The sequence below is a fragment of the Glossina fuscipes genome, unplaced genomic scaffold (genome assembly GCF_014805625.2).
Source record: "Glossina fuscipes isolate IAEA_lab_2018 unplaced genomic scaffold, Yale_Gfus_2 1, whole genome shotgun sequence".
In the NCBI taxonomy this organism is placed as follows: domain Eukaryota; kingdom Metazoa; phylum Arthropoda; class Insecta; order Diptera; family Glossinidae; genus Glossina; species Glossina fuscipes.
The window spans coordinates 7,449,951-7,468,864 of NW_023998415.1; the positions used below are offsets into that span (position 1 = coordinate 7,449,951).

Here is an 18,914-nt window from a genome sequence, read left to right on the forward strand (position 1 = left end):
TTTTCTGTGCAAAGCTTTTTCAAATGACTTGTACGTACTTTCATCGAAAAGCAATGGAATGTAAAGCAATAAACAAAATGTATGCGGTTTGTATCGAATTGTTTAATCCCTATCGCCGCTTGCCATTGTCTTGTTCTTTTAACTAAATTGCCTTTCATGTAGTGTGAGTAAAACTCACTGTTCACTATTTTGCATCGGCGTTTTGCATTTAAAATGTACGACAGCGTTGCTAACGTAAAAGCCATCTACCCATGTATGTACGTGGACAACGTCTGTTGCATAACAGTAATACCGCACTAGTGCACAATGAGCCAACAGTATGCAGATAAGACGCATCCAATAACGTAATGGCATTAGACATAAAGACACCAAAGAATGGGATTTCATGCCTGAGTTTCTGGCTGCTGGTAGGTGCATACTGGTCGTTGATATATAGCGAGAAGCAATATTTCAGACAAAGAAAACTATGTGCTTGCACTTGTAACTTACAATAAACTACCCAGGATTGGCGTAAGCGCACATCTAATTAACATGTCCGACATCCGAATCGAAGAAGGTAGAGAGGTCCGATCATTGTCCAAACATTTTCATCACTTATATACAATGCAGTGCCGGTAACTAAATGCATATGCATTACGCGCTAAGAATTCGTTGCAAGCCAAGCCAAGCCAAGTAGTCGTCTTGGATTTTCGGGTAATCACTTTTGTATTTTCTTTTTTTTTTGTTTTTTTTGTTTTGTTTTTTTTTTTTCTTTTCTCTCTATTACATACATGTGTATGTGCTTACATTTAATTACCATAAAAATTGAACAACAATAGCTTTTATTTTTTATTTTAATTTATTTGTTGTAAACACATATATATACAACGAAAACAAAATATTAAAAATCCAAAATGAAAACAATGCTAAACAATATTTTACACTTGATTGATTTGTTAAAGCAACGTTTGGCATGAACGGCACACAAAAAGGTTGACTTTACAGTTTTTTCCATTTTTTATATTTATTGCAATTTACACTAATTTTGTTATTTTGTGTAAACAATCATTATAGCTGTAATGCACTTGCTTTGTAGCTGGGTAGCAAATTCGCAACAAGCTTATCGGTTTGTATAACAACAATAACAACATAAACTATATTCAAATATTCCTTCGAGTCGTTAGTTAATTTGTTCGTTCGATTTCACTCCCTTCACGCGGTAACATTTCAACTGGTCAAACTAGCAAAACCATACAGTCGCACTTCTTCACACCTCGTGGTATCGTAATCTTTTCTCTATTGCGATATTAATGAAGACATAAGAAGACTTTTTTTCTAACTAAAATTGCGTAGAGAACTAAGACTGATAGGTACATCGCTCTTTACTGCATTTAGTTGTTAATCCTTGATCCGGCTTTCATTTTCAATTTCAATTCAAATGCTTTTCGCTTAAATATTAGATTCTACGTCTTTATCCTTTGACCGGAGTTTGCCTACTTCCATTCACGGTTCAAAAAGTTTAAGCTGAAACACAGAGACTGAGAGATCGAAAAATTTCAATTGTTCTCTTCCAAGTCGAAGGTACCGTATTACTTCCTGGGCTCCCTTCACAGTGCCTCACACGTGTAGGGTGCATTATCTGAGTGGTAAGTCAAAAAAAAAAAAATCTACTGCTACAACATCCAACTTAGATCAGTCCAGTCCAGGACCAGTCGTTCAGGAGATCTCACCTGCACGTGGAACATAGTGACGATCGCAAAGAGATAAAAGCGCGCTCATTCAAGTAAGTATTAAGCCTTTACCGGCTTGCAATTTCGGATATATTGTAACGGCTTGATTTTCTGATTCTGATTGCATTACCGTTTCTTAATTTCCGGGAGGCACTGCAGTCTAATCTTTTCTTTGCTCTTCCTCAAATGATCTTCTTTCATTGTCTTCTCTCAACTGAAACAGATCCTAGTAAGTCGTGCCCTTTTCACACGGATCTTTAAATTTGGCGCCTGGTGAATATGTTCCGTCATGCTCGCAACTATTATTGGCTTGGCGCTTGCACTCAGAAGCAGCCCTTGTAATTCAAGAAGCCACGTCGTGCTGCAGTAAATAATTCGCGCTCTTACCGTTTCGACGACAGCACGTATGATATAACCAAAAACCTTTGAAATCGTTTGACGCGATACCGTTGCTTTCATGTGTTGGCTTGATCGGCTTTCGCTTATACAAAGAAGCAGTCGTATGATCTTTGTCTCCCAAGTTGTCTGCCAAGTGAAGCTACCTTATGTGCTATGGCACAGCAGCAAATTTCAGACCAATACGGATTCAGGCAATACGGATAAATCAAATAAGTGGTAATGATCGTTGAACATTTTACACATTACCACGAACGGATTGAACAACTCATAATTGGTTCAGCATGGTGCTAGCTGGAGGAGCACAAAGTATCTTCAGACCTTACCAGGGATGTGAATGTTAATAGGTTCTAGTGAAGCCGGCGAAAAACACCTCTCCTTTTATTAGCTTAAAGACGAAGATTACACGGAATATTTCATGGATTTTTTCAAGGCTAGGCAAGTCAATGGGTTTCAGTCGAATTAATATACGGTGGAAAAGGTAGCGTGGAATGCAATTGCAAATCTCATCAAGAAGTCCAGTGGAACAGACTCCAAGGGATCAGCATGGCATCTATAGCTAGGACGTCAAACTTCAAGAGTTGATCGACAAGCCTTACAAGCACTTCGTAACGTATCGGATCATTGAGTTCGTTAGACCATCTTTTTATAAAACCTAAAGGGAATTTAGCTTTTTTATTAACCGACTGTAAAGACTTGAGTCGCAAACGTGCCCTTATTTCCGATGTACACGATGTACATTTTTTGTCCCTTTTCTCTCTTACTCTTCTACTTATCGCTTTGGAGTTCTCTAGTTATGAGCTGCAATGTATGTATAAATTTGGGTTGAATGATTTTGTTGTCAAATACTTTATAATTAAATGAATTATCTGTAATTTGGTCTTAGCGTTCTCGCTTGTTGTTGTTGTTGTTGTTGTTGTTGTATTAACTCGTTTTGCTTAACAGTTTAGCAGCATTTGTTAACCGAGATGTGAAACTACGACAACCGTTCATGAAACATTTAATATCTGATGTGTAAAAAGAAGAAGAAGAAGAAGATGAAGAACAAAAACAGTTACAACAACAATAGAGAAAAAAAAGAAAACGTTTTATCTTAGAAAACATTTCTGCGTCAAGTTTCGAGATTATATTTCTATGGTTTTTATATTCACATCGTTCACGATGTGGAAAGAAAAGTTTTACAAAACGAAGAAAAAGAAAAACAGTAGGCGGGGAGAAATCATATTGCGATAGATAGTAATGGGGAAGACATGCGTTCATTATCTTAACATAATAGCAACAATAATGCAACAAAGGTGAATTAATAACCGTTATTATATATATTAGAGTTCAAAAACGATGAAATCTGTTAAGAGAACAACAATAACAAAATGCAAAGTAAAAGCAAAGAAACTCATGCTGTGCACACGATCACAAATATTATTATTTATTAAATTCCCGTCCTCTGGATGTACGCGCAGTTCATTGTTGTTGAGCATTTTTATATAATTTTTATATAATTTTTGGTGCAACACAGCCATTGTTCGACGATGTCTCTTAAAGTGTTTGGATGTTGTTTAAAACAAGATATATATATATATATATATATATATATAAATATATATTTAAAATATCAAAACATATTCTATTCTATTCTGCGTTTCTTATGCAAGAAGTTTTTCTTTTTTCTAATCAAATCAAATCGGTCTCAGTCATGACTCACTCCATTCCTCGAGACGAAAACGGAATTTGGCATAAAGTTATCGGTCACCTAATTATATCTACATAGCATAGTATGGCTTGGGAAAGCAACCTTGGCTTTGATGAGAACGGCTCAAATAATGTGAGAGAACAATAAGCTGAATAAATCGCTGAGCTACGAGGTCTTCGTAAGGAACACTGTTGAGTTGCATTCTGTCACAAAATAATACCTTTGAGTCGTGCCGTACGTTTGTTTTCTTTTTTCAAACTAACTGTTATATCGATTTAATTGATGAAAGAATCATCGCGCATAAGATATATAGGAAAAGCTCATAAATCAAAAAAAAAAAAAAAAAAAACGACTATTTGTTGCTGTTGTTTTTCTTCAAGTTCGAAGAGAGAACAAAGCTGAAGCAGCAGTGCGATCTTATAGGATTTTCCCTTATAAGCTCCAGAATCCGGTATTTCAATTGAACTATCGCGCGTGAAATTGATCAGTTTGTTAGTGATTGTATCGCTTGTTTCGCTTTGGATCTTCGATATAGCGACTATTAGTCAAAAGCTTTCGCGATCACGTGTAAAGTCACTGGATACTAATACCTTTGCCTGCAATAGCTTTTGTGGCAAGTTAGATCCGAAATGTCACGTCTTGACATGAAAGTTGATAATATCGAGATGTCCTAATACTAGGACGTATAGATCCTTCTTCTTCGCTTTATACGCTTTGTAGGTCTCGAGACTCTCCAACTAGCTTCGCGGCAAATATTGAACCTTTTTGACGAGTTCCACGTTTGTGTACTTGACGAACACGAGAGGAGTTCGTTCTGGCCGTCGATTGTCAATTAGCAAATGTGTTACACATAATCGTCGAGGGATGAAGCTTCCATTTTTAGGGTAACAATCGAAATTTCCGTTATTCTTGTTATTCGTCAGCGAACACAACCGTGTGCGCTCATGCTTTTATTACCTCTCCAAATAGCAGCTAATATTGGCTTAGTTCGTATAAAAGTCGTAAATTTCACTTTTTTTCACGTTTCTTTTTGATTCCCGATGATTCGTTGGCTAACGATATGTTCGCAAAATTTTCGTTTTTCATCGAAATGCCCCCTCCTTTGGTAATTGCAGGTATTGCATCAAAATCAGAATTAAATACAAAAAGTCTTGCGCCTGAATAGTTTTGGAAGGATAGAGAAATGACGCGACCGTCATACTTTGTGCAAATGCAATAAATTCCGGTATGAGGTAAGAAAAAGCATTTTTCGGATTTGATTCCGCATGTATTTCGATGTCTTGTCTTATAGAACGCGACTGGCTGCGATTCTTAAAAGGCGCTTCAGCTTCCGCCTTGATTTCATCTTTTCCTGCATATTTTTTGTTAGAGTAAACAGCTAATGGGTGTGGAGGTGGACAGAGGGCAGAATTGCGAATTTCAGTTCATATTCATGTTCACCATTACGACCACTGACTGGAGATTTTCTTGCAAAATAAAGAATACATTGGTTGCACTGTTGCTGTGCGACGTCAAACATCTTTCTCAATTTATATTTTTTGCTGTCCATCTCCTTCAAGCGTTAATGTCGTCGAGAGAGCCAGTACTGAGTTTGAACATCACTTTTTCTCTATTAAAAATCAATGTTTGGTCAACACACAAATTTCGGCCGCTGCCATCGCTTTAAATAATGTAATAAAAGTGAAAAAGTGTCACTGACACTGAAGTTGAAGTGACATAAAATTCAAACAGACGTCATTAGACGATCAGTCTATCTATCTATCTATTCGATTTAAAAATAATATGAACTTTTTTCGAGAAGCTTCAGTTTTATTTGTCCCGGGAATTATTGATACATATATTGTATGTTGTGCATAACAAAAAATTAAAAAATAGAGAAATGTCGCAATCAAATATACATATATAAATATGTGGAGGAGGCGTTGACATAAATAATAAGATAAATATGTATATAAAACGTTATTTACCTTATGACAAGAACCTGTTCTTTAAAGCTGTTTCTTCAATCAAAACGTCGTTGTTGAACTTTGTCAATTGACAGCGTAAGGGACAGAATAACTTACTCAACATTCAAAGCAAAGTTTTAACAAACGCCAGCTTGCGGGTCGCTATGGGACTTAAATTAAATGCTTCTACTTCTAGCGGAGGCGGGCATTCATCGAGCGTCACATGTTTGCAGATAAAGCAAGCGGCTAATGTTAAGCAGTCGCCGTTACTCAAGCATCAATAAGCGATCAGAAACTATTTACTGATTGGTGGCTGTACGCGCGCGTCAGTGTGCAGCACCGTGTTCAAATAATATAAAAAATATAAGCGATATTCTGAAAATTTAGCGGATTCCGGCAAGATCGAAACTTCGAAATCAACATTTCAAGTTTAAAGCACTTCAATAGTCTACTTAATAATAAGCTAAATAGTTGTTGTCGATGATCTCATATCCAAGGAAAACTGCTGTGACGTCGTCGCATAACTCCCTTCTCCTTTATATACGACGCATAAGTGAATTATGTTTTAGGATTGAGAATATTTGACTAACCACAGGCAAAAATTTGTCAACTAATTTGAAGGAGAAACGCCAGAGGCGGATGGAAACAAGAGCGATTTATATTCTCACAGATTAAGGGAAATTTTGATAAATTCCTTAACACGAATTCTTCAAATATTTGCGACGTTGGTGTTTGTTTAGGGGATCAGGGGTTGTTTGGTGGATTCAGTTCACTTCCGCGAACTGTTTGTCTGTTTGGCTATCTTCACAGCCCAACGAATTCTGGGTTTATTCACATAATATTAAAGCATATATGTGAGAGAAAATTAAAAGAAAATTTTTGTGCCTCATATTCTCGTATAACTAACTAACTATCTATTTTTCATTTACGACGATTTAAATATTTATATAGTTGTTGTTTAGTCACTGCATATAGCGCATGCAGAAATGCTTTCATATTTTATACTTGATTACTTACAATACGCATTTTTATTAAAATTGCCATCAAAACAGGAATTGATATTTTTTTTTAAACATCACCTGGAGATGGCATGGCTGTTAATTTTATTCGAATTCTTCTTCTAATTTTGCATATTTTTGCTGTTACGCGTTAACCACAAGCGTCACAAAACAATGCGTTTACTGTAAATTAACTTGTTCTTATAATCACGTTCCGATATACATTTTATCAAAAAACAATCAATGCATTAAACAACATGTGTCTAACTGAGGTGATGGCAATCTAGATGGCTTTGTTATTTTTAAGAATAAGTTGTCATTAAACATTGCAAGTTAATTTAAATTTCTTTATTGCAGTTCCGGCAGGCGGCAATTGGGCTCCAATGCCTTAGCCAGGTAAGTCAAAAAACTTTGTTTATCTAAAACTTTTTTTTTTTTTTTAATTATTTCTCATCTTGGTAGTAACGTAGTAAAGCTATGCAATTAGGTTCTATGCATAAAAAATATGACAAATTGTGAACAAAAAGGCATAACATATATAGATAACAAGTTTTTAAAAACAAAAAAAAATTATATATAATATAATGAATATATTGAAATTCAGTTGTCAATGCTATTTGTTTTTATTTTCATTACTTCTTGGAGTTCAAAAAGCTTTGCTCGTTATTAGTGACACTGTTTTACTGAGTGAGTGTCTTCGCTAAATTAAAATAGTAATTCACAATAGGCTTTAGAGAATACAAAGCCATTTAACTTATTCACACACCCACAAGGTGGCACTCGCTACTTTCGATTGCATTGCTGAAAGTGAATAGGTGTGTGACTTGGCTTTTTAAGATTGTTCAGTAAACCTGGATGCGTACTTTAAAAAAAGCAATAAAAAAAAATGTCATATAATCAAAGAAGCATCCATCATTGACACCTATTATTCCCATCTCTCAAGTAAAAGAAAAGAAAATATGCGAGTTTTTCATTATTATTATTATTATTATTATTATTATTATAAATTAAGCCAGAGAATAAATTCTAAGACTAAAGTCTTAAAGCACTAGCATCTAAGGCTTTCGGCTTTTATTTAAAAAACTACCGCACTTGAGATTTGAACCCACGACCACTGAGAGTTGCTAGTTGAGACTCTTGCCTATTCGGCTACTCAGGCGAAGTTGGGAGTTTTTTAAATTTGCGAAAACGGGTGGAAAGCTTTTCTACGTTTCCTACAAGTTCTCTGTAAGGAAAAGGGGTACTTTAAGAAATCTTTTTAAAATTATGACAATTCTAAGCCTTTGCAGCCTTGGCAAAAGTTTTAATAGAAATTATAAAAAATCAAGGATAAGAGCCTTAAATATACATATTTTATTTCGACTTTTCATGTATATATGTGAACACATTACTACAAACATAGTATTAAGTTTTACAAGAGCATGCATACTCCACACACATTCTCTTTCTTTGCACCACGTCGCATGCAAGGATGTATTAAGTTTGTGCGTATGCTTGCAACACCCCGAAGGACTTAAGATAGATGTGTCTTCTCATTACAGCGATCAATTTCGAACCACCTTCTGAATCGGTCTAAGGTTGTCTGTCCGTCTGCTCGTCTTGCATTCTTGTGTTCAATCTATAACTCGCAATTTATGATATATTTTGATCAAATTTGGTGCAATGATTTCCTTTGGCCCAAACACGGACGCTATTCAAAAGATTCAGATCGGATCACTTTTTCGATCACTTCCCATTTGAAAAGTCTCTATATGAGTAAATTAAGTGAGACTGTGTGTAGGATATTCAATCGTAGCGCTTTTCCTTCATGACCTTCTTCTCATTTGATTCCATTTTTATGGCCTTCTAGGGGGACTCAGTATTATAAAAAGTTCACAGTACGTTTACAATCGGATTTAACACAGTACACATAAAAGCGTTGGCGAGATGTTCATATATAGAGGAAACACTTTAACCGACAAAATATAGTTAATATTAACTTTAAGTTTGCTACAAATGTTAACAACGGGCATAGTACAAAGTCGAAGTGTGGGGAAAAAAATTCGATTGACCTACTGTCCCGGCCACGTTTGAGGAAAAACTTTAAAAAGTTAATGCCTTTCCTTGCGATGACACGGGTAACAAATACACATTCGAAGTCAAATGCCATTCTCTTACTCCTTTCGAAGTGTTTCATATTGCGCTTTCATTTTATCATATATAAAGGCAATGTTAACATTTTGACCAAGATTTTTACATGTATTTACATTTTACTTATGGAATTTTTTCCTTTCATTTTAAATTACAGTATTTTTTTTTTTTTTTTTTTTTTTTTTAAATAGCGTATGCTTAAATCTATTATTATTATTATTATTATAATTATTTTTTTTTTTTTATTGTCTTTGTAGTCAACTTTATAGATCATCGAGTTTTAACTCATCTGGCCGTAGTTCCAACTGTGATACAACCGAAGACATGTATAGCGATGTTAGTTTGGAGAATGTTCAGGATATTAGTTATAAGGTAAGCACGCTCAGTACATTAGCTGTAAGGTAATTTAAATTTATATTTGTAATGACAAACAGATATTTGTGGCCAAGAGAAGAAAAGTGAATGAAATACATACGCTACATATCATATATTAAACAAAGTGTAAATATTAAAATTTTCTTATGAAGTTTTGATGCGTTACGTGCTACAGAGAACTGTAGAACAGATATTATTGAAAGCTAACCTGATATCTGTAAAAAAACGATCAAGTTTACTGTGTAAAGGATTAAAGGATTAAATCATCGTTTATTTAGAAGGTCATAGTACCTTTTTGGAAACACACTCTCCATTCACGTTCACTTCAGTCGAAAGAAAAAGAGAAGCGTTCATGTCGTCAAATCAAACCTTGAAGATTTCACACTAACATCGATGTATACATTTTCTGCGTATGCGTATGTATGCAAAGAGTAGAAGCAATTTGCTTTAGAACGCTTTAAAATTGTCTTCTTCGTCAGTACGAACTACGCTTTAGTAGCAAAGGTCTTTTGAGTGAGTAAAGAAACGTTATGTTGCACATCGGCAATCCAATGATTAGATTTAAGATCGAGTTATACAAAATTGTCATTATATCTGATGCAATGCAATGCACAGATGTTTGACTTTGATAGACCGATCAAGTGTTCACTGGGAAAGTTCCATTAGCGATAGCATTGTTCTTCTCCTACCTTTATATTACCGCCACCTCACTTACAAATATACAAGTATTTTTACATATATTGCATGACATTAGAAGAATAATAGAAGCAAATATAATATAATTTACAAAATGAACGCAGAAATCGAATACAGTTTTGCATGAAAAGCGTGAGCGTGAAATCAACAGAAATGTAAGCAAATGCTATGAATGGTGTTTTTAAGCCGTTTCGAGTTCTTTTGAACTTGGCGGGCTTGGAAATACGTAACACCTCCCATCATAGCGTTGACTACATTTTCTTGACTATCTACGTACTAGTAATCGATCTAAATGTGTACTCAAGAGCTTATTATCAAACGCATTTCGTAGCCTGCGTTTATTTAGGGCAAAGGTTGTTCTATTATTCACTTGTTTACTTGCTTACGTTGTTTATAAGGAAAATTTCCAAGAGTATTCGCCCCGTCGAGAAATCAAAATTTATTCATGCTCACGTCATTCATTCATACACATCGGGGTATTTATCTCATTACGTTGACGCTTGAAATCAATTAACCTCTACGTCTATTGAATCGGGCTAGATACACTTTGCTTCAAATTATCCGATTTTGTTTGCATTGCTTTATAAACTGGTCTGAGATTTTGTGTTATCATAATGTGTCTCAGGTTTTGTAAGCAAATATCTTCCCACCGCTTACAATTTGTTTCTATTATGCACTCGCATAAAATAAAACAAGTTTCGTTTGCCACAAGCTTTTAATGCCTTATAAAAATGTGATCACAACTTAAAGTTAGTGCACGTAGCGTGGGTTGCCCTAAAGCAACACCTACTACAGAGCTATTATTACAACATTAATTTGTAAAATGAATCAATAAAGCCAAGATAGAAGTTAAAGCTGATTTGAATCGAATTTCTTGGTAGCTATATATCGATACATTTCACATAAATATTATATTTTTCCTCTTCTTTTTCTTCTTCTTTATCTTTATCTAAATGTAAAAGTGGAAACACAATAAGAAAAAACAACTAAAACTGTTTAGCTTTGTGCAGTGCATCACAGCGAGCAATGATTTTAAAGCTATTTAATTGCCACAATTAGCTTCCCTTAGCTCTGATCAATCTGCTGCGTCCCCTTAGAATATCGGGTTGAATTCTCATGTTGAATAAGCACAGAGCACTTTCCGATAGCACGTGTTCGCATAAGACAGATTTGTCTCACATGATAAAAGAGTGAAACAGAAAATATAAATACGGCTATCCATTTTTCTCTCTTTTGAGACGAAAAAAAAAAGGTGAAAATTTATTATTCCAGGATCATAAAAATGATTCCTATGCCGTGTCTTGAACCTCTGCTTATGAAAGAAGTTATTTTAAGTGTAACAGGAACGTTAATCCCTTGCTGGGTTCGTATAATTCAAGTGCCTCGTATAACGAGTCGGATTTATATCACGCGGAGCAAGCCTATCGTACTGTATTTCACATTTCTAATTCTCGTCTCTGTTCTCGAGTTATTTTTGCCTTTCCCTTTCTCTTCTCTTCTCTTCTCTTCTCTTCTCTTCTTTCCTCTTCTCTTCTTTTCTCTTCTCTTCTTCTCTTCTTCTCTCTTCATTTCTCTTTCGTGCTTTTCCTTGTCTTCTTCTCTCTCTACCTTCCCTCTTCACCCTTTCCTTTCTTATCTTCTCTTTTTATCTTTAACTCTCAGTCCCCCCTCTCCCCGTCCAAGGGGCTCCTTCAATGAGTTTTTGGTTTTCATTAAAATTTTAATAGTCAAAGCACAGCCAAGTTTATTGCACTAAACTGCAAGACTTCCGTTTTACGCTTAAGTCATATTCCTTTTATATCGGTCTTCTTTTTTATTTTTTTTTTTTTTTGAGAAGCCTAGCAACCGTTTAGATTCGCGGACTATTTTCCATTTCTTCTCAGGCTGTTCACGTATACTTCAATTGGTCGCCTTAAGTGTTCAACCTTCGCCTTTTCGTCTCCTCGAATGAATCCAAGTTGTACCCGTTTACCCGTTTTCCAATCGCCTACATTTCAAAGCAGAATACTAAAACTTATATAGTTATTGTTAAATTTACAGGTAATTGTTTGTACTTTTCTTTTTGCAGACACACTTGTGTGCCCATCATCGGCAGTTAGGTTTATGTTCGTTTTGGCACAAAGTGTGTAACATGCAGAAGAAAGGTTCAGCAACCGTAAAAATCGTTTCGTTTACTATCAAATTCTGAATCGATCGGTGCATGGCCGTCGGCCCATTTATGTAATGTCTGCAGCGGACATTCGAATTTATTTTCAAAATTGAGTTTTTCGCTTATCACACATAAGCTACAAACATCATCCTATGCATTGTCCTACAGTATTTGCACAAAAATGGAAAAAAATGGTACGCCACGCCCATCTAATATTACAAAGACTTAAATTTTGAAATTTTTTTTCTAGCGTACGAGCGACTCGGCCACGGTCGAATATATAGAGGAATACTTTCTTTTCGAAGCTTTTCCGCATTCCAAGAATTAATTGCAAGTTCATAGGTAAAACAAAGTTTCGTCTTAACCTCTTCATTCGTAGAGGACGCTTTCAAGCTTCGTTTCTTTATTTAAAGAATTTATTTTCCTTGAGTATCAGACTTCTATCATCAATTTTTAATGCCAAAGATATTAAAGAAAAGCCAGATGCAAAGCGTTTGCATCGACCGGCTGGGAAAGCGTCAAATGTATCTAAGTTGTCTCGGCATTCATCTATAGTTTTAGAGGACTGTACGTCATTGGTCGTGTGGATAATAATATAATTAATTTTTAACCACTTGAATGCATTTCATTGCAATCATGTCTTACCACCTTGGGACCCTTAAAATTGAAACCTTATTGTTTCAATTCTCTACATATATCCAAACGCGATGCGAAATAATCAAAAAATTATTCAAAAAATTGTTCAAATATTCAAAGTTCGAAAGCGAGCCAGTTCCGGCCGCGTGGCCGGATTAGAGGTAAGCAAGAAAGTTGATAAAGCTATACTTGCTTTACGGCGAACTCTGATACTCGACAAACTTACTCTCGATATCAACGATATCTATCGATCTACGAAAAGTGTTCTTGTTAGGTCGTCTTTTCATCGTGGATACGTGACGCGTTATAATTAATTAAATTCTTCTCATGGTTCTATTTAACCTGTTTTACCAAATGAAATAAAGCAAAAGAAGAAAAAAAAAAAAACAAAAGAATGAAAAAATTTTTAATTATGTGAATTTTGTTTCGTTGTAAGACAAATCGTAACATCAAAACCAGCCGTCAAGTTGAGAAGAATGCAAATAATTTCAAGAGGTATACTAAATGTGTTTCATGCTATGTAACATCATCAGTGACTGCTTATCTATTCATATACTTCTTCAATAGGCTTAATTTTTTATTTATTTTTGCTTTTTTGTTATCTAGACATAGCATAGCAATGGTCAGAAAGTTGGTGCAGATGATCTGTGCGGTCAAGATCTGCTGGCTGGCGCATGGAGTTAATATATTCGTTGTGGGTATCTCTAAAGCGCCTGCCAATCTCACAACCTCAGTCTTTCTTCTTCTATTCTTTAATTATTCTATATGAGTATATTATTAGAAAAAGAAAAATTATCGTAAAACAAATGCATTTTTATACCTTACACAGAGTAGTGTATTAAGTTTGAGCGAATCTTTGTCTAACATTCTGAAGGATTTAAAATACATGCACAATAGTTTTCTGAATCGATTTAAGTACGCATCTGTGCGATGTCTGCTTTTAATCACTCAACCCGTAGATCAATGTGTTTTGATTGAATAACGAACGCTGTTCGGAGCTCGGCGATCGGAACTCCTTTACGATCACTTGGGATGTGTTGCCGGAGAAAACATTGTAACATTCAATACTTCTTGATAAAAATCGTCGAATATTGTTATTTGGTGATAACAAATCGTTGCCAGAAGTTTGGTTCGAACAGCCAAATATTTCGGATCCCGAATCTCCAATATTCTTTCTTATAAAATATAATAACCCTTTGTATGGCAAAAAGGTTTATTTTTATTTAACTTGCTTCCTTGATATGGCAGCTGTCAGCCGACACTTCAGGCCCCTTTTGAATTTGCGAATGTGTTCAAAATTATGCACACATCTTTACATTACGATGACAGTGCGCTACAGTACCGGTTGATTTTCTACATATGGGAAATGGCGGCCGCTACAGAGTGGCAACTTATCTTTTTCTTAAAGTGGGCATTAAATAAAAGAGCTGAGAAAGCGGAAAGCTATTTCATATGGCGGACCTCGCCGACTGGTAGGTTCACTTTGTCTCCACAACTCCCATCGATATAGCTGTGAAATAAGACGGCTTGGAGAGAACAACGTGGAGTATAATAGAAAGAGAGAGAGATGGGTAGATAAATATATAGATAGATCGATAGATAGATAGATAGATAGATAGATAGATAGATAGATAGAGAGAGAGAGAGAGAGAGAGAGAGTAAACAAGCTTTGATATAATTGAAAAATATTAAGAGGAAAATATGTTTAGAACAAACCGATTTCTCACGCCCCCAGCCCTTTATGTATAGTCGGATAAAAGTGGCTCGGATTCAATTTATTTTCCACTTTTTTGTCCGGCTTATTTCGAAACAATTTTTTTTCTTTTTTGTTGTTATATAATTTATTAATATTTTGAGGAATCATCTTATTTGCGTGCATATTTTTGTTATTGCTTTTCTTATGTTTCCTTATTGAAACGAAATCTGTTAAATTGTAAAATTTTCTTGATACAAACAAAAGTTCGTTATAAAATTCTTTTAATATCTGGGGCAGAAGGAAATTTATAAAGTTTGTGAAATGTTTGTAATATATCGACATAATACGCGTCGAATAAAAACAGCCACGGACACATGCGTTGCACACACTTCACACACACACTTCATAACAATAGTAATAATAATAATAATAATATTAATAATAATAGTAGATATATTTTAAGATATTTATTAAAAAAATTGCAATAAAATATAGCTAATATAGTGAACTGGGCACGAGAAGAACTGAAAAATATTTTAAAAATGTTTCAAGGATTGACACGAGAAACTCGTTGAACAAATAAAAATTCACAAGTACGAAAACTTCTTGGAGAATGGAGAATAGCATAGAAGTCTTTATTTATGTGTCCGTGTGTGTCTGTTGGCTCATCTACTTATTTAGATGTCTGTCTAGCCTTAGCCTGAGACTTAGTGTTTGTTCTCAAGTTAGGTTCAAGGCGTTGAGATGGTTTCGTGGAACCGTTTATAATGGGAACAAGAATTTCACTTTTCGTTCTTGTCTTGTATTTTCTTTCTACAACACCGTCTGGTTTGTGGGCGTGAATTTTTCATTATGTTGTTTTTGCTTTAGTTTCAAAACAATATAAGGGAGCGGCAAATGATTCGTGGCGAACTGCATTAATGCCTAATGTTAGCTTAGAAATTTTATTTATTAGCAAAACTTTGGCTAAATAATAAAAGGAGTTCTGCAACGGATGTACGAGAACATATATACATTTTGGAACACGTGTTTGAAATTTTGAATGCTTTCATGATAATGCAATAAGCAAATAAGCAGCAACAATAACACACCCAATAAATTAAACAAGTTATCGTAGCATTTTAAAGTAAACGTGCCAACGTAAAGCCAAAGTTTCCATAGAATTAATAACTATTTAGTTTGGTTTGTCTAAAACAACCGCAGCATAATATAACATACAATAAAAGACGTGCGTATGCATATATAAATTCATACGTATTATAATTGCATAATGAACGGATTTGTTTTGACTGACTTTCCGACTTTGTGTTTTCCTTTTAACTTTTAATTCCATCATCATCATCATCATCATCATCATCGTTATCGTCAAGTCTACCAAATGTGGTTTGTGATTTGCATTTAACCATCATTGCCACCGTCAATATTAAATAATTTCCATTTAAGTGTTGAAAAAAAAAAAAAAAAAAAAAAAACAGAAAAGAAAGAAAAGAAAAGAAATCCGCAAAAAAGTCTACGAATGAAAATAAAGAAAAAAAAATAGCGTATGTGACACGTTTAATGATATGAACGGAAAAAGGAAGCTACCAAGAAACTGATATGTTGGTTAAATATTAAATTTTATAATCGTTACCGTTAATAATGTGTTTGAAACAACAAAATATATACACAAATATAACGAAGTACGGCTGAAGACAACTTCATTTGATGAAAGCTGAAAACAGTCTCGGTTTCAGATTTTGAAAGATCATCAATCGTTTTAAACAACGCGAGGGTCGCCATCACTCGAAGAAACTCATACTTTATATATTAAGTTTTGTGGGTAATTGTGGGCGAAGACATTAACCCATTTAGTCGGGCGACAGTGATTATGAAACACTTTCCGTTTGGAATGTAGCGTATCAAAGCGAAACAAAGCCCTCACAAGAACGCTTAAACGTCATTAATCGTCGTTTCTCATACAATCTTATATTAAGTATTCGAAAGTTGCCTTTGTCTCATTTTATCGCATGTTCGACCTCTTTTCGCATTTCCCAAGATGACCGCTGGCAGATTAAGTGGCATGATTTCCAATGTTACGAGAACCGTAAATAGAACGTTTTTGGCAGATGCCCAAACAGGATAGGTGTGCTCTGCATCCTCACTTATGCTTTCAGACATGTCACATACGTTGTCTGCACGTTACTTGAATGAATCATCAGTCAAGTAGAGAGGACGGTTGCTGGCGATTTCTCACCCTTGCTCCGTTTGCAGCACACAGAAGAAATCTTCAGACATCCGATACAGTATCATCAACAACAATATCAAATTCTGAATTGAATCAGACATGTCCGTCCATACTACTGTATTTATGTTTATTTTGAGATATTCGCTCGGTGGCGAAATTTGAGATATCGATTTCAAATTTGCCGAATTGGTTGAATAAAAATTGGACCAAATCGGTCGAAGAAGACACCAATAGTACAATATTAAGTAGAAAGATCTTTGCTTTGCGGATGTCTTGTACATTGCTAATAAACAATAACAGATGCAGCGATAAAAGTTGCCATGTCTGTTCTCCGCGTAATCGTACCGTATCCGGATAAAAATGGAAAAACGATTCGGCCAAAGCATAACATAATTTTCTTAACTCTAGTTCTACTCTACACTTATAAGTATATATGTATGTATGTATGTATGTATCTATGTATGTATGTATGTATGTGTGAATGTATGTATGAATGCATGCATGTAATATATACACACAAGTATGCTGCGTACGTCTCGCAGAACTTTTCAGATTTCGTCTATATAGCGAAAGATACACTTTTTAGAAGACTTTCCCTGACATGTTATCTAAAACCCGAATACCGGCATTCCCGTTGAATCCCGAAAGTTAAGAAACGTTTATAAAGTCGACACACACAAGTCGATACACACACAATCCTGAACTGGTTTGATTTACCTATTGGTCTATCCGTTTCTTTTTTTTTTTCGTTTTCATGTTCCGATTGCATTCAAGGAGCAAGATCTCGCCAGTGAGATGCGTGGCGAGTATCTTTCTGGCATTTTACTTCGCGTGCAGTTGCAACATTTGCACTTTGCAATGATATCAGAATGTTATCTTTACTTCTCAAGTTAATGAAATGCTTAAACTGAGTCCGATCCACTTATTGTAGTGCCCTTCATGTTGTAACATGTAGCGTTAATAATAACAGCAACTTTGGATTAGAGGGATTGATAGGAGAAGATTTGTTTCCTGTCAGGCAAACAAGTACCAGTCGATAATATTTTCATTTCGGACAATTTTCATTCGGTGGGTGGTATTTATTATTATTATTATTATTATTATAAATTTAGCCAGAGAATAAATTCTAAGACTAAAGTCTTAAAGCACTAGCATCTAGGGCTATCGGCTGTTATTAAAAAACTCTACCGCACTTGAGGTTTGAACCCACGACTATTGAGTTGCTAGTCGAGACTCTTGCCTACTCGGCCACTCAGGCGGGTATTTAATAAGTAACCGATATATAAGAATATAGTTTAGATTGTGCAGTCACCACTTGGCTATGTATATATATATATATATATATATATATGTTATATATAACATATATATATATATATATAACATATATATATATATATATAACATTTTAAGCAAATAAATAAAAAACATGGGGTTTTGATATTCTCATCCGTAACGCTAAAGGGCTGATCGAAAGTATTTCGGTGATAAATTTTGGAGTCTGGTTTCAAGTAAATATTTCGTATAGCTTAAGTTATTCGGAAAGCTTTTTCTTTTCCAACTTTCTAGCTATTGAAGAGTGTGAAGGGTGAGATTTGAACTTTGTCCGATTCCAAAAAGAAAGGGGACATATACACGCGTTTGCACCGATTTAGTATATTAGATAGGGCAATTTTTATGAATGTAACTGATTGCTGGATTGGTTGCATATGAAATGAGAAATTTAATATGCCTATTAAGATCCGGTAGTAGACATAAAAACCACCCTTGAAGCGTTGAAGCCCTAGTCACACCGTTTTTTACTCATGCTCTATTGCTTACAAGATTGCGAATTAGAAAAATGAAAAAAAAAAATAAAAAAATAAAACAAAATTAAAAATTAAATAATAAGAAAAAGGAAAAGAAAAAGAAAAAAGAAAATCAATTCTTATAAATAAGTCCAAGTGTCGACTTTTTTTTTCCTTCATTTGCATAAGTCTAAATGTTGTCTACGCGGTGTGTGTCTTAAGTCGTGAAAAAGAAAAGAAGCACAACAAGCAAATAAATAAATGAGAAGAATTAGAGACACATGTCAGACAATAACCTCCGTTGAGAATCTAGAACGAAATAATTTTAAAATAATTAAATAATACCATATTAAGTTACCCTACATATGCGATGAAACAAAATCAATTAATTAATTTAATTGAATTTTAGTAAATTATCATACTTATCATCATACTTATATATATATATATACACACATATATATATATATATATATATATAT

At 34.7% G+C, this 18,914-nt stretch overlaps 1 protein-coding gene across 6 annotated transcripts in view; it reads left to right on the plus strand.

Annotated features, from left to right (window-relative positions):
* LOC119631605 (rab11 family-interacting protein 3) overlaps positions 1-18,914 on the plus strand; it is an 89,895-nt gene that overhangs the window by 33,274 nt on the left and 37,707 nt on the right. For all 6 annotated transcript variants that reach the window (XM_038023971.1, XM_038023974.1, XM_038023970.1 and 3 more), the window contains 2 exons: positions 7,097-7,135; positions 9,127-9,241. In XM_038023971.1, the coding sequence (XP_037879899.1) occupies positions 7,097-7,135; positions 9,127-9,241 (154 nt within the window). The remainder of the gene's footprint in view (positions 1-7,096; positions 7,136-9,126; positions 9,242-18,914) is intronic.